Source organism: Candoia aspera, chromosome 2 (assembly GCF_035149785.1).
Source record: "Candoia aspera isolate rCanAsp1 chromosome 2, rCanAsp1.hap2, whole genome shotgun sequence".
Taxonomy (NCBI): Eukaryota; Metazoa; Chordata; class Lepidosauria; order Squamata; family Boidae; genus Candoia; species Candoia aspera.
The window spans coordinates 169,626,676-169,654,135 of NC_086154.1; the positions used below are offsets into that span (position 1 = coordinate 169,626,676).

Genomic DNA, 27,460 nt, shown 5'->3' on the forward strand with positions numbered 1-27,460 from the left:
TGATCCCAACAGGATAGATTTGTTAAATCCCAAAAGGAAACAGTAAAAATACCGCCGATTAAATCCAATACACACACACACACACAGGTGTGTATGTATATGTATATGTATATGTGTATGTATGTATGTATGTATGTATATATATATATATTCCTTTGCTTCTATAAAATAAATCCATAGTTCAGTTTTTGGTTCTTTTTGCCCAAAACGTAAAATACAAAACCAAGTTTGAATGCTCAACAGTTAAGTTTCAAAAATAATGTAAAATTTACCAACAGAAATCTCATCTCTGTGTTGGAAAAAGCCTCTTTTAAACAAAGAAAAGGCAAATAAATGGGTGCATTAAGGAATGGGGTGGTCAGTTTTAGAGTCCATTTAAACAGCTGCAGCACAGCTTGGGAAGGGATGCACTCCCACCTCTCAGCTGATCACTCACCACTTGATCTATAAACTCAGTTTATGATCTTCTGGCTATGATCAGCCATCCAGAGGACACAGGGAGTTCTCCTTTATCCAGGGAACACTTTTGGGCTCCAGGGGATCCTGCCTGATCCCTAAAACCCTGTGCTGCCAGTTCTACTTGTGAAGCTAATTCGCAAAGAGACGCTGTTCAAAACACCATTCCCATCAGAAATCCAGAATTCCATCAACTTCTGAGCATCAGATGTGAGTTCTATTTATAATAATTGATGTTCAATTTCTTGCATCTTTTTCTCCTACTCACTTTATATAAAGAAGCTTTTAGGAGGTTTCCCTAAAGCTTGCCTCCACTACAAACTTCAAATATCTGCTGGAGAAGTAAGTTGGCTTCCATGATGGAAGCTGGTAAGCAGTATTTGCCAGTCAGAATCAAATGCTGTCCTCTGAAGTAAGAGGTCACCCAACCTTGTTTCTGACATGGACTTATTTTTTGATTTGTGATTTATGGAACACTGAAGCCTTTCCCCAAAGCCCCATCTCTTAGATCTAAAAGGATAGGCAAAAATAAACCTAGCTTCAAAACACTATTCCCTTTCTGAGCTGTCCTTCAAGAACTCTTGCACCTGCAACTTAAGTATGCAACTTCCCAATTTCCTGAACATTCATTCCATTCCATTCCATTCCATTCCATTCCATTCCATTCATATAGCTGCCCATCTCAGCAAGTGACTCTGGGTGGCAAACAATATTAAAAATAAAAATAAAACAATAGCAATTATAATTGCAAAAATTAAAATACATAGCAGCCAAGAGAAATACAACAATCATTAATGATTAGCACAACCAGGAGATGGGACCCTTCACAGACTCAGAACCCCAGGGCTGGGCACAGCTGCTAAGAGAAGCCTGAAGTAATGGTACAAAAAAACCTTTCTTTTTGATAGAAATGGGATTTTACATTATAAGATGGTAGCAAAGACAAATGAATGACTATCTGAGGAAAAAAAATAAAAAGGGAACATGTATAACCCAAATAAAGTTAAAGGAACTGACTTCAGTTGGAAAATATATGTATGTGCTTATTATCTGTTTTTAGCTGTGGAAATGAATTCATTTTTGGCAGGATTGTATCCAAGGGTCTGAACTGGTTAAAGTTCATAAAATAAGAAAGTCGAGAACATGATATAAACATAGAAACAAAAATGCATTAATTTGGGTCTGCGTCAATAGTGCAGTGCAGCAGCTACACATACCAGAACCTCAGTAACCTTTCAATTTTGAAGTATGTTTGGAGTACAGGGAATATTGATGATATGGTAGGCCACAATAAATTGCCAGTGGGCTTAACTCTAACTAGATAAGAGACATGTTTGGAAGTGGATGGCTTACGAATTGAAAACCGTATGTACAATATTTAGCATTTCCAGTTTTGGGATCTCAAGTAGCGTGGCTTGCAAATGCTTCTACTGGAGAACACCAAGAGCTGTGAAGAATACAGAACTGGATTGAAAAAAAAATCTGCTTGGATATGATAGCTTCATATGTTTATAGATATCTCAATACTACATCATAACTGGTGTATGCCTGAAAAATAGAATATCTCTCCTGTTCCTAGTGCCAAATTCTTTTTAAAAGTAATTTAAAGTAACAGCTTGGTGACTTATTATTTAAAATCTGAACATTTAGTATTGTATCTTTATTCAGGTATTAAGGAAAAGGGTTGGACTTACTAAATGAGAAATGGTAAACTGCCTGTTGCTTCCAGAAGTCAAGCTGTGCTGTCAATAAAAAGCTAAAAGTATATATAGTGAGACTATCTGCACCTTGCAGGTCTGTTTATATACAGCTGTACATACAAACACTTGAACATATGCTACACCCTGTACTGTCAAGATCTGGATTGCACAGAAGCTTTGTTCAGTACGAAGGGATGAGTGCCTGGGTGCTTTTGCATATATAAGGCCAAGTATCTGACGCATTTCTTCTAAATAATACTATAAGCCTGACTTCTGGAGTGGGGGGTGAATGTTCACTGCTGCTCATGTAATGAATGTAACCCTTCTCGAATAGGATTACAAAAAGAAGAATATCCAAAATGTTGACACGTGATCAGTCCTAGAGCTCTAAATGGGAGCATTCCATGTTTTGTGGCAAATCCCACTGGCAGGATAATTATACCTAGCAATAAACAGCATTTTCTGAATATTTAGCGCACCTTACATATATCACCCAAACAATATTTATACCAATCTGGTAAAGTGATTTATAACTGTAGGATCAATCCTACGATGTGCATCAATCCATATTTCAATAGGAATCCAAGAGATCTCCTTACAAGCATTTAAATAAAAATGCACTTCTGTATTACCTCTCCCTCATCAATAAATTTGATACACATGTTCATGCGTCACCACCCTATCTTATAAATTTCAACCCAGTTTAAAATCCATTTCCAAACATCCAGAAATATAAAGTGCAATAAAATAATGTATTGTCCTTAAGGACTGAGAGATAGACATGAAAGTTAATGTAAGAATCTGGGGCACAATTTTGCATTTCCACTGAAACCAACCTCACTTCCTTTCATGCTATAGTGAAGACAAGATACAAAGTAGATTAGACTGTACAGGGACACTTTGCTTCCTAAGCTGTACTGCGGCCGTGTCCCCTCTCTGCTTTGTATAGCTGTAAGTCGTTTTATTGGCTCTGATTACACGTAGGAGCAAGAAGCTTTATCAAATCAGGTTCTTTCAGAAGCTGACAACTTTGTGATGGTTGTGAGTTGCACCAATGCCCACTAGGGATTAATCTGTGACAATCAAAACCATTTTTACATGTGACCTATTCTAAATCTGAACTTTGGACTCCAGGGAGTTGTGGTTAGTCTATTAACCCAATTCACCATTGTAGCGCCTGATCATGGCTCATCTTTTTAATCTCCTTGGGTAACCAATGAGAGAAAAAAAAGAAGAGAATAAATGCTCACACTCCCTGCTCATGGCCTGTACTGGGGAAAAAAAAGGGATTTTAGTATAATGTAAAGGAATCAAGCAGAAATTCCCCTATCTGGTAAGGAAGCTGAGTACGAAACCGAAGCATGGGTAAGTGGCTTTGTGGCTCGCCTGCATCCCCTCTCCTTTCTAATGTATCTTTTGCAGTAATTAATTACATCTCTTGTGGATTCCTTTCTTTCATACTATTGCTGGCAATCACGTAGATAAAGTGGAAAAAAAATGTTGGTGCCCTATGGTATTGAAAGTGAAGGGTTTTCACACTGTCGGGGCAATGAATGCTGCAAGGGTCTGAAGTACTTGGAGCACGGGGGGAGTCTTCCTGTGTCATGTGTCTGGGAGTGACAACCCCCAGTGGTTAATTACTGCCATGGATGAGAGCTGAGCTGGTAGCAAAATGAGATAAGTTCATTATGAGCTAAATTTGAAGTTAATTGGATTCACATTTTCACCCATTAGTATACAAAGATAGACCCAGAAAGGCACTTCTTTGTGCAAAGAAACTTGTACGTAAGCAAGCCACAGACTGCCTCTCTGTGCAACTGTCTCAGCTTTTGTATTTTTATACACTTTTACATATTTTAAGTTTTAAGAAGAATGTCTTCAACAATCCTTATAAAAGTGTGTGATGCAGCCCTGCATAAAATTAGTCTGTTGAACATTAAATCCTGATGAGATTAATGGGATTTATTCCAGGTAAGTGTACATAACCCCTGCAAACTGAATTCCATGCACGTTGAAGTGAATTAAGCGACCAGATTCCTCATGAAATAGTGTACTCATTCCAGACAGCTGGGTTGAATGATTGGTTTATCCTGTTTGAGACAGTACTCACTTCAGGATATTTTAGCAGAAATACATAAAACATGGTCTAAGTGAAGCACAGTTTCTAGAAGTGTATTCCAGGAAACACAATCTGCTTTGTGAAATAAAGTTTAGGGTTTCTTTCTTGTTGCAATTAATTTTTGAATTTATATTTTTGGGGTACAGATGAAGTTATTTTATTATAGACTTCATTATTTCATTGTCATATTTCATTATGGACTGTATTTTTTTTTTAAAATTTACAACAGTGATTCAGCAAACATTTCGGTGCCTTATTCATTATTTCAATGAGAGAGATTTAGAGTTCTTTAGAGTTCTCTACCTCAAGGTGGTTTGTAGGTAATGTTCTTGGTTGTCTAGAATCTGAATGGAAAAGGATTGTGAAAACACGCCACAGTGGGTTTTCTGATAATTGTATGATATGGATCCAAAACTGCAGCCCTTCAGATATTGCAACACTGGTTTATACATATCTTATTGGAACAGATTCTCATTATATCCAATGGGAAGATAGTCTTAGCTTCTGGTGCTTACTGTCTTGACTATAAGCACATTCAAAGGGGTTCTGCACTACAGCCAGTGAATTAGACCTACCCCCCAGAACTTCTTGATCCTTTACTTCTTTGGCTTCCAGTCTCCTCCTTTGAGATACTTAGATTTGTAGCCCAACTGAAGAATGGCAAAGCACCTGAAAGGTAGTTTATTACCCAAGAGCTCCTAAAATCAAATCCAGAATCAGTAGCATCTGCAGGGGGGGTAAGGTGGGGAGAGGTGGGGGGTGGCCGGGGGGGGGGGAGAAATAAGACTGATGAATATTACAGAGTTGCAATGTAAACCCCATCCCTTGTTTGCATGTGCCACAATGTCTCACACTTGTGCAAAACAGATGTCCTTGTGGCGTGATGCTGTGATGCTACTTTTACCATTCTGACAATTATTTGGGGTTGAGCCTGGTGCAGCTTAACCTGGTTGATAGATTTATTAGCTGTGAGAAAGAAACACATAATCTCTAATGTGGCATACTGTGGGCTATCAACCCACTCTTGACTTAGTTTGGACCCAGAAAAAGCTATGGACAGGTTAAACAGAGAATGTTTGATTTATATCTACAGAAGGACATCTCAAAAACCTCATATTGTTGCTTCAGAGACCTTAGCAGCCTCATTTATGTTATCTCTGGATATTTTTATAATAGCCTCTCCACTATAAATAGAAGGAAATTCACATCAGTGAGATTCAACACTCTATCCCCAAAACTATTGGTGAGGAGATTCAATAATAACCCCCAACAGGAACGTGTACGCTCAGAGGCAGAGCATACCTTCCACCGAGCTGCCCTGTTCTCTTCTTACTCTTTTATCAATATTCAGTTATAACATTAGCCTGCAGTCTACAGAACAAGTATTACTGGATTCAGTGGGACTTACTTTTGCATAAATTTGCATAGGATTCTACTACTTCTACGCAAGTTTGACCTTATGTTCTTTAACTCTTGTGTGTGTGTGTGTGTATAATTGGATAAATAATTTTATTACCAGATTCAAAAGCAAAAGTAGAAATCAGAAGCTTTCTTTGGAAGTATTGATTCTGTAACAGAATTATTGTTGTTTCAGTTATATACAGTATAGATATATAAGAAACTGGACCATTGATTTCAATATCCAGTAGTAGATAGTTGACTGAAATATTTATTGCCATTATTTTAATTCATACTAAAATGAGCAGTTGTGCAAGAATGCCTCTGAAAGAAAATGCAATTGACAACATTACCACTATACCCTCCCCCCCAAATAGTTTTCAGTGAGTTTCTATTATTCATATTCATATCTATGTGTTACTTATTTCTTGTACTAAGGTCTCTGTTCCTCTACCTGTTCAAAGCTAGTTACTAAAGAATTGCTTGTTGCTATGATTGTTGAAGCTATGAGAATCATATCCTGGGATAGAGCGCATATATATATACCGTATGTATACATACACACACTGTATATATATACACACACACACACACACACGGAGAGAGAGAGTAGACTCTCAGTTAACCAGAACTCAAGCAACCAGCACTCTCAAGCAACCAGCACAAAAATCGAGCTGGAAAAAAACTGGCACTCTCATGCAACCAGGAAAAAAAAAACAGCACACTCAAGCAACCGGCAAAAAAAATCTGTATCTCTCTGCTGCCATCTAGTGGGTATTAGGGTTTAATAGTAACTCTCAAGCAACCAGAAACTACATTTATCCAGCATCTATGAATCCCATGGGTACCGGTTAACTGAGAGCCTACTGTATGAGTATATACTGTGTACGTATGTACACACACACACACACAAACACACACTATACACACACACACACCAGTGTATCTGCCAACTCCTCTCTTGCTGCATGCCAGGAAATCTCAGATTTTTTTTAATTAAAAAAAAATGACAGGAAGCCAGCATGCTGCATTGCCAAATATCAACCTCCTGCATCATTTCAATTTGCAAAAGCATCTGTATGCAGATCCTGTAGATATACATAGACAATAAAAATGGTGGATAACTGTAACTATTTTGTTTACCAATTGCCCACCTTTTTAGAAGGACAAGGGCAAACTGGACTCTTTAAACAGGATGTCTGAAATGGTCACATAGGAGAAGGCTGTTCTTTCTTGTTCAAAAATCAGGATATAGAAGAAGGGATTTCAGCTACAGGAAAGCAGATTCTGATTGAATGTTAGAAAAATTTCCTGAAACTAAGAGCAGTTTGACAGTAGAACCAATTACCTAGAGATGTGGTGAGCTTCTCTTCACTGAAAGTGTTGAAGTGGAAGCTAGACAGCCATCTGTCAGGGGTGCTTTAATTTGCATTTCTGCATTGAGCAGAGGCTTTAATTCAATGGCCTAAGGAGTCCCTTCTAACTCTACAGTATGATTTTATGGAACAGCAGATAACATTGGGGAGATCAAAAGAGGGTGATGAGTAGTCTTGTGGGTGCCAGTTTGCCTTCTGATAAATGGGGTTTTGTGACTGGCTATGTAGCCACGGCAGCATTTTTTGAATATAAAAGCCAGCTATCATGAGAATCGTTCTGTGTGAATGCCTGCAACCTGCTCTCAAGATTCCAAGTTCGTCCACCACTCCAGAGCGTTGTCTGTTCTGGCTGCATCCTGTGTCCTCAATTCGGAGGTGGTCTCTGCAACAACATTTTGGATGTGATTAATGGCCACAGACAGATTTCTCTGACTAATGTCATACCTATATGATATCAAGCTTCCATTAGGATGGAAAAATGGGTATATCCATTAGCATTTGTTCAGATTCTATTGGAAGAAATAGTTGCATAAAATGGTAACTGATACAAAGCCAAGTTTTTGTTTTTTTAAAACACAGCTTTTATGACTTATGCAGGAAACGTTTATCAGAAGTCTGTGCCCCAGTGTGTTTTTCAAAATGAACAACCAAAACTCAAGCGTCTCGGAAAGAAAGATCCCTTTATTAAGCTTAATATTAGACAAAAGAAATAAAGAAGTAACCACATATTTAGTTTTCCACTGAAGGTTGAAAACAATTGATTATTAGCAAAATGTAAACTGCCGCATTCCAGCTAATTAATTATCTGGAGTGCTCAGTGTTGACTGTTGACAATATTACAGCGGACAAGAGTGAGCTGTGTATGTTCCCTCTGCCATTGACAGTGACATACAGTCAGCCCTGTTTGAGTTGACATAAGGTCATATTTCCCTCTCCAGTGAGACTGGGGCATCTAAAGACTGTCGGCTGGCGTTTCTAAACTATGATATTACAAACTCCACAGGCTCCTGTGATCTGTTTTACATTCCTTTGTTCTCGAGTTTCTTGAGCTTGTGGAAACGGAGTCAAAGAATTGTTCCTAATGTCTAAGCTCTGTATTTCTGACTTAAGTTTACAGGAAAAACAAAAGGCAACGTTTTAGCTGTTGGTTCAACTCCCAGTTTTATCTCATTAAGAGCTACTAACAGGTGTCACTTTAGCAATCAATTTTTATCCATCCCCCTTGGTCTCAGATTTTGACTTCTGATTGGCTCCTAAGTGGTTTTAGAATAACGATAGCTTGCTAGTTTTACGGTTGTAGAGTAAAAGTAATTTAGTACTGTAACAGTTGGTGCTGCTGAAATTTCTGCTTCTACACTGATGTAGTACATACGCTGGTCTGAACATAGGGTAGTATGTAAAAAGTGTGGTGTGATATCAGATCCCTGATATTGCCAGGGATCACGTGTTCTGCTAGGGGGTGTGCAAACACTACCGGAACAATTAGTACAAGCACAATGGGGGGTGATTATGATGATGACGGTGATGCAGTTCTGAAAGACTTGCACTAATGGAATTAAAGTACTGGAGGATGCAAGGATGGAGACAGGGTTTCCATAAACAGACGGTTTATACTTTTGGATTGATATACAGTAATTGGATGCTGTGCAGTGCTTTCAATTCAGAGGCAAAGAAGATATGTTGGAATAGGAAAGGGTGCAAATGTAACACTTGTCTGTTACTCCTTAAACTACCCATGACTTTTCCCAAGATTACGCAGTTGCCTACCAAGCAAGCTTGAGAAATCTTGTAGCTGCTATAAGGAGCTGCATACGGCTTTGTACCCCTGCATGCTCCAATGCTCTTTTTCCCCTTTGAATCTGAGTGGGCTGCACGACTGTATTGGACATAGCCCATCAAAACTCCATGATTCCTGTCTATATGATTTACTCTCAAAATACACTAGCATAACAGTCAGAATATCATGGTTCAGTTGGAATCTTAAGGTGGTTTTTGTAAATTCATGGCATAAGAGAGATTACTTGCCCAAAGCTTTTACTGTGATTGCTTTTTAATACAGTATGTCAGCCATTTTTCATCAGAGGGAGAAAGGTTTGTGGAAAACAAATATTAAGTTGGGTTATTAATGGGCCATCAGTGAGCTGTGGAGCCTTGAGCTTAACCACCATTCTGTATGATATCTCATTGGTGGATTATGGATAATTGCCCTTTTCTTTATTAAGGTTTGTTTTTGTTTCCTACTTGCACATCCAACATATTTTGTGTCAAAAAAAAAAGGAAGCAAATACAGTGAGTACTAATAATACTAGCATATGAGGGTTTAAAAATAGTCAACCATTTATTACTGATTATAGCTTACAGCAGCGGTTCCCAACCTTTTTGGCACCAGGGACCGGTTTCGTGGAAGACAATTTTTCCTGGACCGGGGGGAGGGCAGGGGATGGTTTTGGGATGATTCAAGCACTTCCTCTTTTTCCCAACATTTTATTCTTTTTTCTTTGTGCTGTTTGGAGATAGCAGCCAATGGGCTTGCTTTCTCTAACAGGAGGCGGAGCTCAGGCAGTAATGCCAGCGATGGGGAGCAGCTGCAAATTCTCAGGCTGTAAATTCACTCGCTTGCCCACCGCTCACCTCCTGCTGTGTGGCCTGGTTCCTAACAGGCCATGGACTAGTACTGGTCCACAGCCCGGAGGTTGGGGACCCTTGGCTTACAGTATTTTGTAGTGCCATGGGGACTAGATCCAAGTAAAAGACAATGGTGGTTGTCTGTCATATCTTCCCAGCCTGTTTGTGTAACATGGCCTGAGACAGGGCTCTTTGGTACCACTACAATATAAATAATTACTGGGGACCAAAACTGCAACTCTTTGTTTGTGCTGTAGCCTAGGGTTTTTCAAACTGTGTTCTGTGGATCCTTAGGGTTCTGTAAGAACTTGATGGGGTTCTGTGAAAGGCTAAGGGGGAAAAAGGTACATTCAAGTCCAGCCAAATTTCTTTTGAAAGGGTTTTGCCTCTTGATCAATGATTTTTTACTTTTATAAGTCACTCAATTTTATTTATTTATTTAACAAGTTCTGTGGCTTGAAAAAGTTCGAAAACTTTTAGGCCCTTGGTGCTACACACAATCTACAGTATACAGGTAACTTCTGACAAAGGATCCAGCCCAGTACGTCCAGAGCCTACCTCACAATAGTTGCAACAAAACAGAATTGTGCAGTGTGAAGCCTGATTTATATTTTATGAGTTTCAGATTCTTTTATGCACTCTAGAACTTGAGCAGAAGGGCTATGCAGCAGTCTACACAATCCAATCTAAAGAACTTTAGAACCCATTGGTTTCAATGGGAACAATAACTATAGGATTAAAACTACATTCCCATGCATGTCTACTCAAAATGGGATTCTGTTGGGTTCAATTTCATTTATTCTCACCATAAAGCAGGGAGGTGCAGAGCCAGAAGAGGTGTGAAGGATCTTTTATAGTTACATTGTTACAAGAAATCCACCCTTCCCAAAGTTTCATTGTATTGTTTTCATTGTTCATTTGTGTTCATTTTGGTGTTTAGATTTTTAGGGGAGGTGTGTACATTAAGACTGCACTAAAGGGAGGTGTGATGGCAAAAGGTTTAGGAACCCCTGCCATAAAGTGTATAGGATTAAGCAACTAACGTAAACTGAAGCATTTTCATTCATTGCTACAGAAGTCTCTACTGAGTTCCCAATGAAGAAAATGAAAATTATTAGACTATGACAGTAAATATACATTTTTTTTTTTTTAAAGAAAGCTTTACTGTGAAACAGCTATTTCTTCACCATTTCACTTGGGCCACTTATCTAGCTGTGCTTTTCATTAAATAGAATACTAATATATTGTTTAATTCTTGTATAAAAACAAAACCTTTGCACTTAGTGAGACACATATCCTTTTAGAACAGGCAACTATGCCTGACAGTAACTTCTAATTCTGTCAAGAAATCAAAATAATATTGGCGATTCTCAAAGGGAAAAAAACCCCACACATTTTGTCTTCAATTTCGCACGAGTTACCCTTTCAGAAGAGCAACTGCCTGCTGGTGTTTTCCAGATATAATTAAAGGGGAAGTATGGAGTTTGGGATTTCTAATTAAGTTGAAGATTTGATTTTTCTGGTAAAGGCTGCCACAGGTGGAATGCAGCCAGCCTGCAGCAGAAACCAGGATCAGCCCCTTTGGGGATGGATGGAGTTGTTAACTTTGTGTCAGGAAAGGGTTAGACCAAATATGCACTCAGACCTCCCATCCAGGTATGGTTCAGGGACAACCAGAAGCAGCACATTAAACATCTATGAGGTTAAAGTCATGAGACTCCTGCTTAACAGACTGCAGATCTTTACTAGATAATCCTTCTTAGTCCAAACCAAATTTCTGAGATCTCACTCACTCAGTCTACAGTACACTTGGAATCTGGGCTAGCTTTTCTTTTGGCCTGCATAGGGCTCAGCTGCCTTAGTTTCTGGTCCAAACTGATCTTCACTCTAGGATCTCTTTTCTCCTTGACACTCCTGGATAACTCCTGGATAGTTATCAGTTAGATTGGAAGAAAGGAATTGAATTAGATTTTAGACATTAGGGTCTATCAGCACCATATCTGGTGTCATTGGCAGTGCAAGGAGCCAATTTAGAAATGAAAAAACGTGCCCTGGACTCAGATTTGGTTCAGGGCCACACAAGGCCCTCCCAGCTGGTGATAGTGAGTCTGTTATACATGCGTTATGGCTTTGCAGTTTCGTCATCAACTGACATGGACTCAGACTTAATAGATCATCTGCTGCTAAATTGTTCTGGCAGGTCAGATGAGGAGAAAAGTGTTATTCATTTTGGTAGGCAAGGAAAGGAGCTAAATTCTGCACATTGCTATCGCTCTGCAGATATTAGCACTTAAGGTTCCTTAATCCCCCCCAATACATATATAGCTTCATCTATTTAGCATTTATTTGTAATTTTAAAACTCTTTTAAAACTCTTTTTATGTTTTATATTGTACATGTATGGAACTCCCCTTTTTGGACATGTTTATTTTAAGATACTGGTTTATGACTGTAACAAACTTTAACTGTTTAATATCTGCCCCTTTGGCATATGACCAACATCGTATTAATCAGCATTTATTTTAAGAAACATATTTTCCAATAATGAACAGAAGCCGCCAGTTTCGTCCTAAAAGGATGCACAGGTGTCCAATGCACATGAAACAATGGTTGAATTAACTAGAAAAATCAATGAAAGGTGGTAAAATAGATTTTCCCTGGCATTTTTACCCTGTGACTCCGCATAGCTAACTTGGTATATTTCAAACTATTTGTATCTAGCTGCTATAGGTTTGTAATATTGTAAAGAACATGCCCTCAAATACTCGAGAGGAGTTACCTGCTACCAGTGTACACAGAAACAGCCTTTTTCAAAGGTTAGCAAACTAAAGAATATTGGCATGCTATAGTGAAAGTCCCAAACAGAGGTTCTGTGGGGCACGTGAGGGGGCAAATAACAAAAGCAGTGACCATGACTCTTGTGCATGTGTAGTGCAGGGCTGGCTGAATAGGCACTGGACTTCCAAATCTTTGCATCTGCAGGAGGTAGTACCTTCTGTCAATGTGGGCTGGGGACACCATATACGCATCAGCTGGCATGAGTGTTGTGACATTGCATGCACGGCGGAAGAGGCATAGCTTGTGGTGCAATTGTGCAACCTTGCTTGCAATAATTTGACAAAAGCATCAGACTCTTCAGAGACTTCAGGACCCAATCAATATTAAATTGTAAAGTCTCCTTTAAGCTACACTTGACTCCTTGTTATTTATGGACATGCCCACACACTTTTGCAACAGTACAAAAGTGGATTGCCACTGCTTTCTTTCTTCCACAGTGTTTTTTTGACTTCCAAGTCTACCCTGTAGCCCTGAAATTTCCTGGTAATCTCTCATCCAAGTACTAACCAGGCCTGAATCACTTTAGTTTCCAAGCCAAAATATAATCAGCCAAGGACTATGACTTGCACAGCATTAACAAGCTCCTATTTCAGGCTGCCTGGTGTCCTAAATTAGACACCCTCCTTTTTCAAAGTCGAGATATACTGCAGTATTTTGCATGTTCCACTCATCTATATATACGTCTATACCTGTCAAAATTAAACTTAACCCACATTTCCACAATAGAAGCTGGCTGAAAAAAGTCTTTATGATATTTCCAGAAATCATTCTGATTCTTTGACAGTCTTTTGAGAATTGCTAAATGCTAAAATTATGCCCTAACTCTAAACTCTTCCTGTTTACATATAGTCCCCATCTAGTATGATAAAGAGATAGTCATACCACTAATGGGCCTCTGTATATTCAGACTGTTAATTAGAATGTAAAAGGCAATTAATTTGTTGTGTTGTATGACAGTCTATACTTGTTTACATGACAAGCTATTCCTGTTGCAATCTCCTTTTGTACATAGCTATTAAATGTATAAAATTCTGCTCTTTTTACACATGGAGAGTCTATTTTCAGATACATCTGGGTCCACATTGTTTCAGATTTCATAAAACCAAAACCTTGAATTATTTTTGCAGTTAATGCAAAATTTCAAAATTATTTCAAAGTATCACCTTCCTGGATAGCCAGTACTGGGGAAAAAAGAGAACTACATCTGTTATAATTATCATTTTGCTAATATTTAATATCTATAACATGTTTTGGTTTTACAAAAAAAAACTCCTATTGGATTAGTTTCACCTACTTAGACCTTCAAAAAAAGACATTCAGTCAAGCCATCAGCAATATGGCAGGTACTTACTAACAGCACATGCCAGGGAAGAAGGTCATTGTTGATTGGCTGGCTGATTTAAAGCCTACTCTTGCTGATTGCCTCTGAAACTATAGGTATGCCTGTATGGAATAATTTATTGTCATTATTGTTATAATACACTGGAAGTCCTCGTGTTAGTGAATGTAGTGGCATAAACATTACAAAGCAAATACCAGTTCATTGGTTCATTAGAACTCTATTTCACATAAAACCTCTTTGCTTCCACAGCTTTTTTTCCCCCCTGATTTCATTATGTCCTGGTCTTGCTATACCTTGTACTGATAGCTTAGAAAAAGACTTTAGTACTTGATTTTTTTCTCCAGTGAGACTGTATATAACCCACAATCATTTCCTAAGCTTTTTTATTTATAAAAAGCTGAGAAATTCTCTATCAAGGGTCAATCTAAATATTTTTAAAAAGCATATTCTGCAACCCTATTGCATAGTTATTTTATTTATTTATTTATCAAATTTATCTGCCTCCCATCTCGTTTACAACGACTCTTGTTGGAATACAGAAAGTAATGCATATCTGAACATCAACCCCATCCACAGTAGTCTCATTGTACATCTATGGCAACAGAAATTAAGAGCAGGGATCTTCCCAACATAGAAGCTTTTTTATGATCCAAGTATTTTTGTACATAAAATGTTTATACATGCAATACTCTGCCTGCTGTAAGTGACAGGATTCAGGAAGTTCTGAACCAAATCTGTAATTTGGCCCTCACATTAATTCTGTTTCATGTCAGTTGATGGTTGTTGTTTTAGTGTTAACTGTCTCATAATATTCAAATTCTTCACTGGACCTTCATTTAAGCTTTTAACAAGAACTCAGCTGACATTTGAATCCCTTTTTGTTAAGTTTTCAACATGTTTTAGTGTGTTGCATCCAGACTAAATTAGTTGGTTTGTCACCACAGTAATCTATAGGTACTTAACAATATTTTCTGACAAGGAAGATGAGCTTGAACTAAAAATGTTTCCCCTACAAAAGGAAGAATGGACAGAAAACAAACAAACAAACAACACAGTTCAAGATCCTATGCAAGGCCCAGCTTCCCCGTCTTGTCAACTTAGGTTTGCCAGCTCCAGTTGAAACCAGTCCTGGAGATTCCCCTTCCCTTAGAAATACGTGTGTGTGCAATATTTCATTTCTGAAATATATATACCTGCCAAAAGCAACACAAAAAAGGGCAAAAATAATAAATAACTGAATTAGTAACTTCTGATTGTAAAATAAGGTCCCCCATTTAGAAGGTATTCATACAAACCACTCTTTCTCATACTCACTCACATATAAGGGCAACCCCTCCCCTCCTTCCCCTCCCTCCTTCCAGCAGAAACAGAAAAAAGAAGACGAAAAGGATAGAATTGGAGAAAGAGCAGAAGGAAGGCCTGGGAACCACTGAGAAGGAAAGAAAGGAGAAAGAAGGGTGGTGTCAGCCCCCTGAGGCAGGCAAAGTAAAGGGAGAGGCATGGCAGGGATTCCAAGGGTGTTCTTAGAATAACAGAATCTTGAAAGCCTATCAAGATTTCTTACACTAAACAAATCAAGGTAGGCTTATTCTGAGTTTCTTTCTCACACTTTCCACTTTCCCAGGACTTAGCTGCTGTTTCTCCTCTCTTAATGGTTCATTGCTCTTTCCCTCCTTTCCCAAGCTCGGATCTACATTTCTTCACAGGTGGGAGGATAGAATATTGTGACATTGAAGCATAGAATTCAGGCAATCACAAACAGGGTATAGGAAGACTATAAGAGGTAGTTGTTTAGATAGGATTCGGTAAATTGGGTATAATTTGGTCAGGCAGGCAGTATCTCTTGTCTGTCTATGTGTGCTATGTTGAATGTTTGTGAATGCATGTATTTATGTCAGAGCCACTGTGGTGTAGTGGTTAAGGTGATGGATTAAGAGCAGGGAGAAACATATTCTAGCCCTTCCACAGACATGGAAGCCAGCTGGGTGACTTGGGCCAGTCACTCTCTATCAGCCCTAGACTAGGAAGTAAAACAACACCCATCTAGTCCACTCACTGGACTAATGTGGTAGTATAATGGTATGTGGGAAAAATCTTGGGAGACTGGGTGAAGAGATGCCTCCTAGGGAATGGTCAGATAAGAGACAGCATAGCCCACATCTGCATAGTGGGTGGGGCAAGAGGCTCAGAAGGGACCCTCCCTAATTTCTCGGGCTGTAAAGGAGAGGGCAGGAGAATTGTACTTTCAGACTTGCAAGATTCTGTCAGTGTAGCTTTACAATAAAGTAGAATTACCTTATCTGGTCGTGTTTCCTGTCTGGTCTATCTGGTAAGGCTGATAGGTGGATAATGGTCCATCACCTTTAAGAGGCCTTCATCCTACAGTGGATTGATTTGGGCTGATAATAATGTATTTATGCACTGCCTGGCTCCCAAGACTCTAGGTGCCTTACAGTAATCATAAAATAGAATCCAGTAATAAATCTACCACTCATCAACCCCAAATCAACAAATTAGTGGAGCACAGACAATAAATATAATCAGATATTTATATAACTCTATAGACACAGGTACGAAATAATTTTCTGTCCTACATTTCTTATGCTGATCTAAATAAATATTATTGGATATCTCTTTGTATATTACCTCTCTGTTTTTGAAATCCTGTTTTTCACCATTCAGGGAAATCACACTGAAATTCTTGCACTGTTAGTAGCTCATCCTATTGGGAATGTCTTGTATTAATCACTTAATAAAATGGGGATCCTATAGAGAGTATCAAGAAGCTTATTTTGATGTATGCAGCTGGAATGTAAAATCTTTAACAGAAATGTCAAAAATTATAAAACAGACTTTGCCTCCTGTCCTGACCCAAAATTAGTTTTGTTATTATTATCTGATGGTTCATGTAAGGGTCTGCCTCACAATGAGCTTGTCATATTTTTATTACTGACAGTTTGAGTGGAAATAGCCAAAAGGTGCAACATTCTCACCAAGTCATGTTGAACATATCAAAGAGAGGGGCAAATAGCCCTGTCAGTAAAGTTAATGCATCAGCTCAGACCAGGTTTCTGCAACCTGGTGCCCTCCAGTTGTTCTGGCATTGCCCAAATTCAGTGTATCTGTATGTCGGGGAAACTGAAGCAATACACCATAATACATGTTATCCAACAATATTAAACAGATCAGTGACAATGTTTCTTAAACACTGTACATACGTCACCTATTCATCAGTCTTGTTGGAAGGAGCTATTGGGATAACATCCCGTCACTTACAGGCCATATTCAGTTCATCCTTTGGTTCTTTCATTATTATTTAACCACATCGCGCTCATAATGTGATTGAAAAGAGTGGATTGTGGCTTTATTTATTTATTTTTAATTACTTGCTTCCTTTTTTTGTGTTACTAAACTAAAGTATATATTTAAAAAGAAGGGGGGCCAAGCTGGTTCAAAATGGCCTTGCTTCTAATTTTTTTGTAACACTGTGTGCAGTTGCTTCTGGCCTCTTACTTGTGGCTGTTTATAAATAAAGCAAAATCTTTCTTATGCCTGCCAAAGCTAAGGCTTGGTGGGTGGGTGGGGGCATCCCACTTTGGTATTTGCAGTCGAGTAATGACAAATGCATGGCCTGTGATTTGAGTGTTAAGGGAAATGTAAAAACATATCTAGATCTTGTGAATGCTCACATGGTGATTTGTTGGTTTGATTCTTCAGGTCGTGATTTGGCAAGCACAACCCTCCCTGGATACCCTCCACACGTCCCCCCTGCTGGACAGGGCAGCTATTCTGCTCCTACGCTGACAGGGATGGTGCCTGGTGAGTTTTTATTTGGAAAAAAAGGGAGAGGGGTGGGTTGGAGAACGAATGAAAGAAACAGCTTTCAGCCACAAAGCCAAGTAGTTCCTTTGTGTTCCTTTTACATGCCAGCCGCATTTAGATTTGCAAAGCTGAAGGCAAGAAGAGATGTTAAACACACAAATTAAGTGACTGCCTTTCTCTTTCTCTGTAATTGTACTATGACAATGATGGAAACTCCTGGAAATTTTAAAGTCCTTGAGTTCAAGCTGATGGGAGGGAAACTGATTTAAAAGAACTGATGGATTGGGTACTAGGAGAAGTTATTCAGTCAAAATACATAAGATAAAAAGCTGCCTTCCTGTTGAATACATATGATAAGAGATATGTAAGGTTAATTTCGGAATTACTTTGCTCTCTGCATTTTTAGCATGTGAATCATTTTAATTAACTTGGCTATAAACAGTTCTCACAGTTGTGCCTGTGGAGTCTCATACTTTGAAATGATACTGCTTAATGTATCTGCTTACCAATGTTATCCAAATGATCTAATTATTAGATCTTAGCCATTCACATCTCCAATGAATTGTCTCCTGTTCCCAGATATTCACCTTTGGTCTTTATTACAACTTCTTTAAAAGATGTCAACTAGTTTCTAGGATGTTTTTATGAACTCTCAGACCAGTTAAGGTTATTGGAAATGCCCTCAGCCAGGACAGGGCTTCCAAATTTCTCTGATGTTGGAGAAAATTGGGCAGGTTTTTATTACTGGAGTACAGATCGGCTGCAGCGTGATTTGAAATGTTATAGTACAGTCTGTTCAGAGAAGTGGATTCCTCTGCTTTGCCGCTTCAGATTGAAAGCTCAATTGACTACTCTGATCTGAAGAAAAGGGCCTTTTCTGATTCTTCATTCTGGAGCGCTGCCTCTGTTCAGCGCCTGGCTTTGAAGGAGGGCTTCAGCTGAATCAAAGTCCTGCACAGTCCTAGCTTTTACCACTACTTAAAAAGATATTTGAAAGAGTCCCCCGTTGGGGGAGATGGGCGGTGATACAAAGTTAAATAAATAAAATAAAATAAATAAGTATTGCTTTTATCGGACCCTAATAATGAAAGCAGACTGAAAATCGAGCAGATATTATTAACTATGCAAATATATTTGACTTTCTCTTACTATTTAGCCAATTAAGCTTTACCTGCATAAACAAAAATGATTTTAATCAGTTGGCATTGCTCTTCTATCCCTTCTCACCAATTCTTTACTCAGAGAATACATGATTGATTCAACAGTAATAGACCCAACTCTTGCAAAATCACTTTTTCTTAGCGTAATGAATGGAATTGATAAATTATCTTACAGCTCCAGTTTAACCTGTAACTGAAAACTGAAAGCTACCAGGCCACTGCATATGTGTCTGGAACAAACAGAAAGAATGCGGAAGTGGCTTTCTGAAATTCTTCCTCACTCTCTTAAAGACAATAAGCTGCATCATCTCACAATCATTACACAGAATAGACAAGTGGAAACAATGTGATTCAAACTGATCCTTTTTCCTAGATGTCTTGTACAGATTACTCTTTTTGAGTTTTAAGAGCACAATGTTGCTCTTCTGCATTGTGAATGGCTCTTGAAACTATTTTGGTGTAATGATAGCTTGTCTAGTTGCATTAGACTAAACTGGTTGCACTGAAAGGTTGCCTTGTGAGTGCCCTTGTCTAGAGTTCTAGGTAGGCAGGCAGTCATGCCTTTTTTCAGCCATTTTTTTTTCATTCCTTCTAGTTCATTTCCACTTTTTAGTGGAAACTAAAGTTCAGTCCACCCCCAACCAACTCTCAGCATTCTGTGGCTCCTGAGTATGTTGCCTTTTCATTTGACTGGATATTATGTTCCCTCTCCTCCTAATAGTTTTCTTCGTCCCACAAAGTTTTTTGTATTTCTAGTTGTATAACTTAGACAATTGTGTGATGAAAGTTTGGACCCATAAAGTTCCATATTCAAAAAATGAGCTTCCTATTAATCTATAGGTTACCAGTGGACTTTGATTTTTAAAAATTGATTGATTATGTGCCATCAAGTTGTTTTCAACTCCTAGCAACCACATAGATTTTCTCCATGACGATCTATCCCTAACCTGCTCTTTCAGGTCTCCCAACGGGGTTACTTTATCACCACTATAACTGACAGAACTATATATAATCTCTGTGAAAACTTTGAATGGGTTAATTTTATATGTTATCACATTCCAGTCTTGCAATTAATTTTAATTGTTTGATTTAGATCCATTCATTCTTTCCGAAAGACTTTGTTCCTCTACCCACTTCCCAACTAACACATGATGGTGTTCCTTTCAGGTAATGGGATTTATGACTTTAGAAATCATCCAGATAAAAGAATACCCAACATTATAAAGACTAATGATAGATGTGTTATTAATTAGAACTGACACCTGTATATTACTGGGCTTGGTTCAGTTTCTCTGGCTGTCCACAGTGTGTTGTTGAAATAAATATTGCAGATAATCTATTGTCCATAATTTAAATGTAAAATATTGTACTATTTTAAAATAATAAAATAATAAAACGAGGTGAATTATAGATGTAATTTAAGTGATACAACTAAATTAGTGAAATTTCAGTGGATAATATATTCAATTTTTCACTAGAAGTAGCCATGTAGAACAACTTGCATGTTCCCCTTAAATCTTTCTTTAATAATAACATTCTGGTCCAAAAGGTGAAAATTGTCTGCAATTCTTGTTAATCCCTCTTGTTCATTTAAACTAGGCTAACTAGCATCCAAAATAACTTCCTGATCCTCTCTTGTCGCTTATCATTTGGAGGGCCCGTTTCAGAAACCTCTTATGAATGCATTGCAGTCTTTTATCAGTGGCTGTGCAACAGCCAACAGATCAGCTTTATTACACACACATCAGTGTTCGTACTGTGATATGACTGAATTATTCTGTGCTGACATTTATACACAAATTTATTTTACCAGTTCTCAGACTCTCACTTCGAGACATATTGATCTCTTGTAATAATTTTCAAAATGTATGCAAAAAAGCGGCTATAATAAGTCTTTTAATAATTAGCTATATGGGGAGGGTGGCTATAATTAATGAACTTAGGGAAAAACTACAGAATAAGGGGAGCGTAAAGGAGCAGCTCCTCTTCAACTTCCTTTTCTTCTGATCAGATCTGGAGGCAAGTATCTTGGAGTAAGATATGCTATAAACAGGAAATGAGAACCAGGATCAGTTTGGGTAATATTTGTCAGAATCAGTGTCTAACATGAGGACTGCATTGAATGTATTGGCATCCCTGAATCATCATGAAGCCAGGACCATTGAAGAACGTGTGGTGTGTAGCCACCATTGTGAAATGTAGCTGTATAGCAGCCCTGCACACTCATCACAACAATGATGAAGGATTGATTACTCATGGAGGACAACTCATGCCGACTGACCAGACCATAGGATTTTTTCAAGTACTGCACTCTAGTATATACCATTGCCTTAGATGCAGCCATCTCCATTCGGGACTATCATGTTTAAACCTGCCATTTGAGGAATATATCCAGGAAAGAATATAAAATGTGTAATAATCCAGTAGATCGATCAGCACATCAGGGTTTTTTTAATGGTTAAGCAACCCAAAGTGCTTGGTTTGTTTTCAGAGTACATTGCTCTTCAATATATATGCACATGTATGTGTGCGTGTATGTGTATGTATGCATGTATGTGTATGTGTGTGTGTGTGTATGTGTGTGTGTGTGTGTATGTGTGTGTGTGTGTATGTAGTAGTGCTATTCATCTCTCACTAGGTCCATCCCAACTGGATGATGGGATGGACCTAGAAGATAGCCAGGAACATTTTTTTATTTACCAACTTTGGACTAAGGCTCTACACAGATAACATTTGGTTTGCTCTACAATCAGGATGCAAGGCAGAGTGTATACGCTGTGGCATGGCTTCTACTGAAAGCATGCTTCCCAAACTTGCTTATACTGAATTTGCAGTAATCCAATGTAAGTCACACTGAGTTTTCTAGAGGAAAAGTAAGATTAAAATATAATAAAGTTCCTTAATTTCAGAAAATCAAGTATGATTGTTGAAAATGTTTATATATGCAGGATGCAAGCAATAGGACATATCTATTCTTATCTTGTTTTCTGTGAACTTTCTAGAAGCATCTACTGTAGTAGTTCAGTGTTGGAGACTGATGGCTCCTCAGTCCAATTCTTTTCTTATTAGTAACTTTCCATGGTATCTATTAACTGAGTTGCCTCATGTCATGCTTTCCATACTAGTTTGGTATTTTCACTGGAGCCATCATTGTTTATTTGGGTAGTAACAACAGTATTCACATAGTTTCTTCCCAACTACTATGGTGACTATGGGAGGCATCTACAGGAAAATGGGTTTGTATGTGCAACTGTGGAAGGTGATGCTAAGGTTGAGTTACACTTACAGTATTTACATGAGATGAGCTTTTCCATAGCTAGTGCCCATTCCAATCTCATGAAATGTTCACAAAAGAATTACATTATATGTTTTTTGGGTAGTTTGGGGGAATATTGGGTGTGGTCTGTGTGTGTGTGTGAAAGAGAGAAAGAGAGAGAGAGAGAGAAAGAAAGAGAGATGTTTACATGGCAAAAAACCATTTCTTTGGCCTAACACACAAAGCACTTTCATGCACAGTTTATTAAAGAAAAGATAGCAATGTACACTTCATATATTTACCTCAAAATGGGAACTGGCTTTTTCTTCTGTTCATTCAGGAAAAAAATCTGGACCAATAATATAGAGAGCCAAGAAACTATTATGTGGTGGTGGTTTTTAAAAATTTTGCTTCTGTTCTGTCCTGCAGTGAAGTTGTGCATTGATCTGTATGGTGATAATCAGGGTTAATTTGTGGATGACCCTTCCTTGAAGCTAGGGGACAGCTTTAGTTAATCTTCGTATCATTTTCAGTCCTGGTATTCTATTTTCCATGATGTCTATTTTGACAGTGAAACTGTCAAACCATTTCATGGGTGGATATGTAAAAGCATGAGTTCTATTACAGGTTAACAAGGTTTGAGAATACATTTTTTTATGGAATCACTGAATATGTCCCACAGAAATGTTCCACATTTTGTATGCTTTTTGTATTTTCCTGTGAACACAGAAGGCAAGAATGGTCAAAGAGATTAATTCAATGAACCATAAAAAACAAAGCAATAGATTTGCCTCTGCACATCAGTTATGCTAGTAGTTCAATCAAAGTACATAGATGGAATAAGTTGTCTTTAAAACATAGGCTGTGTAGAAGAAGTGATAACAAGGATAGGAATGCTACAGATGATAATATTATCCACAATATTTGTTTACAGAGAGCCAGTTTGGCCTAGTGGTTAAGGCACCAGGCTAGAAACCAGGAGACTGTGAGTTCCAGCCCTGCCTTAGGCACGAAACCAGCTGGGTGACCTTGGGCCAGTCCCTCTCTCTCAGCCCTGGGAAGGAGGCAAGGGCCAACCACTTCTGAAAAACCTTGCTAAGAAAACTGCAAGGACTTGTCCAGGCAGTTTCCAGGAGTCAAGACTGGCTCGAAGGCACACACACACACACACACACACACAAAGTTTATAAACTGATCTGAGAGAATCTATTTTCCTCAAATTTTTCCTGTCATTACTGATCTTAGGTTGCAGTGCCCTAAGAGTAAAAGTTAGGCAATTGGAGACAATCCATGGGGAGTTCCAGACTTGCTTTTCTATCTGCCAGCAGAACATGTCACCTAAGGGAGTTTTCATGACACGTACCTATTCAGCCTCTAATTAAATATATGTGCCTCCCTTCATATTCTGCAGTGCAAAGAAGTAATTTGTACCTTAAAAGTCCACAGTGAACTGCCACATTAGTATATTAGGAAGTTCAGCCATGGTTTAGCAGCCAATGGCGGCCATCTGTTGTTCACTGGAGAGAAAATTCTCACCATTTCCCACCTCCTGTGCTGTTTAAGCATTTCATTTCCATATGAAACCAGATCAGAAAATCAGTATACACATAGTTTAAACTGATCTTCCTTCTGTCTCCAGTTTGGTAAGACGATGCTGTTCTTCTATTCAGGAAGGCAAAGCTTTTGAATGCAAGTTTGCTAGTATATCATCTGCACAACTCAGATTATTCAGGATTTGGAACTCAGGTGTGCCACCATGGCAACAACAGCGGCTTTTCAATATTACATTTTGTTTACATTTTTTTGCAGCTGATCTTCACTATCATCTTATAGTGGTTCTTGGGAAAAACTCATTTTTTTGTTTGCAAACTATGAAATAAATATACACATAAAACATGGATTGTACATATGTAAGAGGGAATGTTAGTAAGGTTTTTGTGTCTATGTGTGTGGCAGGGAGATGAAGGGATACTTTTTAAATCACCTGTAAAAGCTCAGGGGATAGTACATTCATCTGTTGGATAGCATGCAATAAGCAAGGCTGAGTAGTGATTCAGACACAGATCTGAAAAACATCAAAATAATTTGAAAGCATTCTGACTTGGCTTCAACATGTACTGTGAAAGAAATGATGGTTGTTTGGAAGTCTCATAGGCCAAATAATCATTTTACCTTGGCAAAACCCAATAGGTCATACATATTTCAATGTAATGAGGATAAATCTTAGAAAGTACTCCCCAAAATAGAGGAACTTTGCAAACTATTCAGGAAAAGGTTCCCTGAGAACAGGTGGGATTTCTGCTTTAAACTTTCCAGTAATATGGCTTCTCTCTTGTGCTTTCCCCTTTTTCAGGACTGAGTTGCTTTTTCTCATTTCTCTTCCTACTTCCCAAGGCCAGATCAACATTCTTTCACAACAATCCAACTGCAGGACACAATAAAATAATTCAAACATGGTAGCAGGCAAAACAGCATTGCTTGACTACGTCAACACATATGTTGTTTCAAGATTGTGGCTTCTGAAGCAGCGACTGAAAGTTCAGACCATACTGAATGCCAATTGTTTTGCCTACCCCAAGTAATAATTATTGAGCTGAAGAATGCATCAGCCTGATTCAGTTCAATTCAGTTTTATTCTATTTAAGGCTAAGTGTAAAGCTAAGATCTCTTTCCACAAAAGATACATACGGTGTGCGTCTAAGATGTTTTAAAGTTATATGAAAAATGTAAGGCATGGCTAAATTACTTACAATTTTCTGATTCAACAAGGAACAGATGTATGTGGACCTGTCTAGTTTGGGTTTATTTTACTGTTGCTTTACAAAGCAATGTGCTGCTTCATCCTGACAAGGTAAGCAAAACTGGATATTGCCCAGTCAGAGAAAGACTGGGTCCCACCAAGGTTGTTCTGTTTGTATATGGGTACAGCAAATTCTCACTTTCACACTGCAGACACTACTGTTACTTTCAACCTACGATGCTCCATCAGACCACATGATTCAGTGTCTTTTCTACATGCTATTTTGATCAAACAAATTACACAAAAACAAATGCAGAAATAGCATGCTTTCAGCTACATTTTTCAGTGTGGCAAATTTCTAAACATCAACATTGTCTTTTGTCCAGGAGGCTTATTATCAGATTGGAATAAGATTTTTTTTTATTTTTAATCGTATGGCATAGCAGTTCAGTGTTTATGCTGCTTTTCTTGCTGGCAAATCCTTGTGAGGTCCAGCAGCCAGATGTGTAGATTATTTAGCCGCCCAGGGTGCACCACGAGGAGGCTAGTCTACCTTGCACCAAGTTGAGCTGAGAGAGTGACTGGCTCAAGGTCACTCAGCCGGCTTTCATGCCTAAGGTGGGACTAGAACTCACAGACTCCTGGTTTCTAGCCCAGCACCTTAACCACTAGACCAAACTGGCTCTCAGAATAAGATGATGCAGTCATTCTTGTTCATATAAACATCTGTCCTGTAGTTCTTATTGGTTTCCCCAACCAATTGATTGATTTGATTGGCTAGGAGTAGAGCTCCCGAATTCCCAGTCAGCCAGTGGTAGAAGGAATGTGGGAGATGTGGTTCCAATGTACCTGGTGGGAAATGAGACTGGGGGAAGCCTACTTCAGATGTCAGATAACGGCCTCCTAGTTTCTGGAGATATAAAGGCAAAATATCAGAGATGACTACAAATCCTTAGGGACAAGAAAAAAGTACAGATGAAAATATATTTAGACATATTAATTTGTGTGTGTGAGTGTGTGCGTGTGTATGTGTGCATGCAAGTATTCACATATCTCTTCCTTTCCCTGGAGGCTGAGGTGCTGGCCTCATCCCTCATGGTTTGCCTTTCACTTGACTGTCATTCTCATTGTCCTCTTGGGGCTTAACAGAGGGTGACAGGAAAGGATAGACTGTCCGGGATCGTGATGCTGAAAATATAGTCATTAATGGGACTCTGGAAACCCAGATGTCCTTTCTGAACATTGGTAATTTGTTTTTAATGAAAAACCATGCAGTGACCCTGAACAAATGAATTTCTTTTATATGAAGTCTATGTGTGCAATTACCCAACTAAAGGGATCTGAAAATGATGAAATTCAAACTCAGGGTTCACTTAAAAATACAGTAGATACTGTCGAACACCCTTTTGTGTGAGTTGCTGGGCCAAAAAGCATTCAGAACCCCACTTTAAAAAAAATGTATAAAGTTGATTCTTTAAGGAAGAACAATTATGTCCTTAAGAATGGTGCTCTATTAGCTATATTACTCTCTTGTGAAACTCAAGAGGTTTGTATGTAAACCTTAGAACAGTTCTTGCACTAAAGCTTTAAACAGAAAGTCATTGTTAACCAGAAAGCACGTTCAAATTACAAATGCCTCTTTTCAACATTAATGGTGATCAAAATGTTTGCTGAGAGAAAGGATTTGAGGGAACAACTCAGTGAACCCTGCAAAGAAACCAAAAAGAAAAAGAAAAGAAAGGAACAGTTCTACATAGACAAGCATGAAAATAATACTAAAACTGAGGTTAGAAAGTAGCATCAAAATGAAGCAACAACTTATTCCCAAGTGAACTGGTAAGTGGTAGGTAAGCCAATCAATGCAAGGTGAGGCCAGCAGGACTCACACGCCTTGGGAAAGCTTCCTGCAGTGGGGGGTGGGCATAACCCATCCTCCCATTTGACCCTCTTGACAGTGAGCACAGCACCCTGCCTTGTGCTTAGTCCCTGGCACTTCTAGGTTGGCAGCATTGCAAGGCTGTGCTGATTCTCCTTTGCCCTTCTAAGCATGCTGTCCACCATGTTCCTCCAGAAGCCAAGAGGTCTGTTTCAGGAAGCCTGAGTCTAGATGCACCTGGTTCCAATTTGTGTGCCATTAAAGATGCTGGATTCATTTGCTAGTTAGGAAAAAAAACCTTAGAAACCAGTTTGCATGAACAGGACCAAACTGGCTAGATAAAAACCAGTGATTTAGCATGATTGTGAGAAAAGATGCAGCTTCTTACAGTGAGGCAAACAGCTGCTATGTTCTAAGTCAGTGTTTCTCAACCTTGGCAGCTTGAAGATGTGTGGACTTCATCTCCCAGGAAGGACCTTCTGCACTGTTCTAAGTGCTCCGAAGGACCTTTTGGAGCTTGAATCCAAAGTCCTAGACCTAGCTGGTTTAAAATTCTTCTAAACCTACTAAGAGACCTCAGAAGTAAAACCAGGACATGCTTTTCAGCTGCAGGAGCAGGACAGATGCTTAGTTTCTGATGAAGCAGACTTGGAAGCCATTTAAATTTTTTTCCTCCTAACTCACAGAAATTTTACACGGATGTGATTTGATTGAATTTAAAATTATACAGACATGAGTGGAATAAGACAGGTG

The 27,460-nt window shown here is 38.6% G+C and overlaps 1 protein-coding gene across 1 annotated transcript in view; it reads left to right on the forward strand.

Moving 5' to 3' along the window:
* Positions 1 to 27,460, forward strand: part of PAX5 (paired box 5) — a 257,700-nt gene that overhangs the window by 188,646 nt on the left and 41,594 nt on the right. Inside the window, exon 8 of the mRNA XM_063294844.1 lies at positions 17,571 to 17,672. Within this exon, the coding sequence (XP_063150914.1) occupies positions 17,571 to 17,672 (102 nt within the window). The remainder of the gene's footprint in view (positions 1 to 17,570; positions 17,673 to 27,460) is intronic.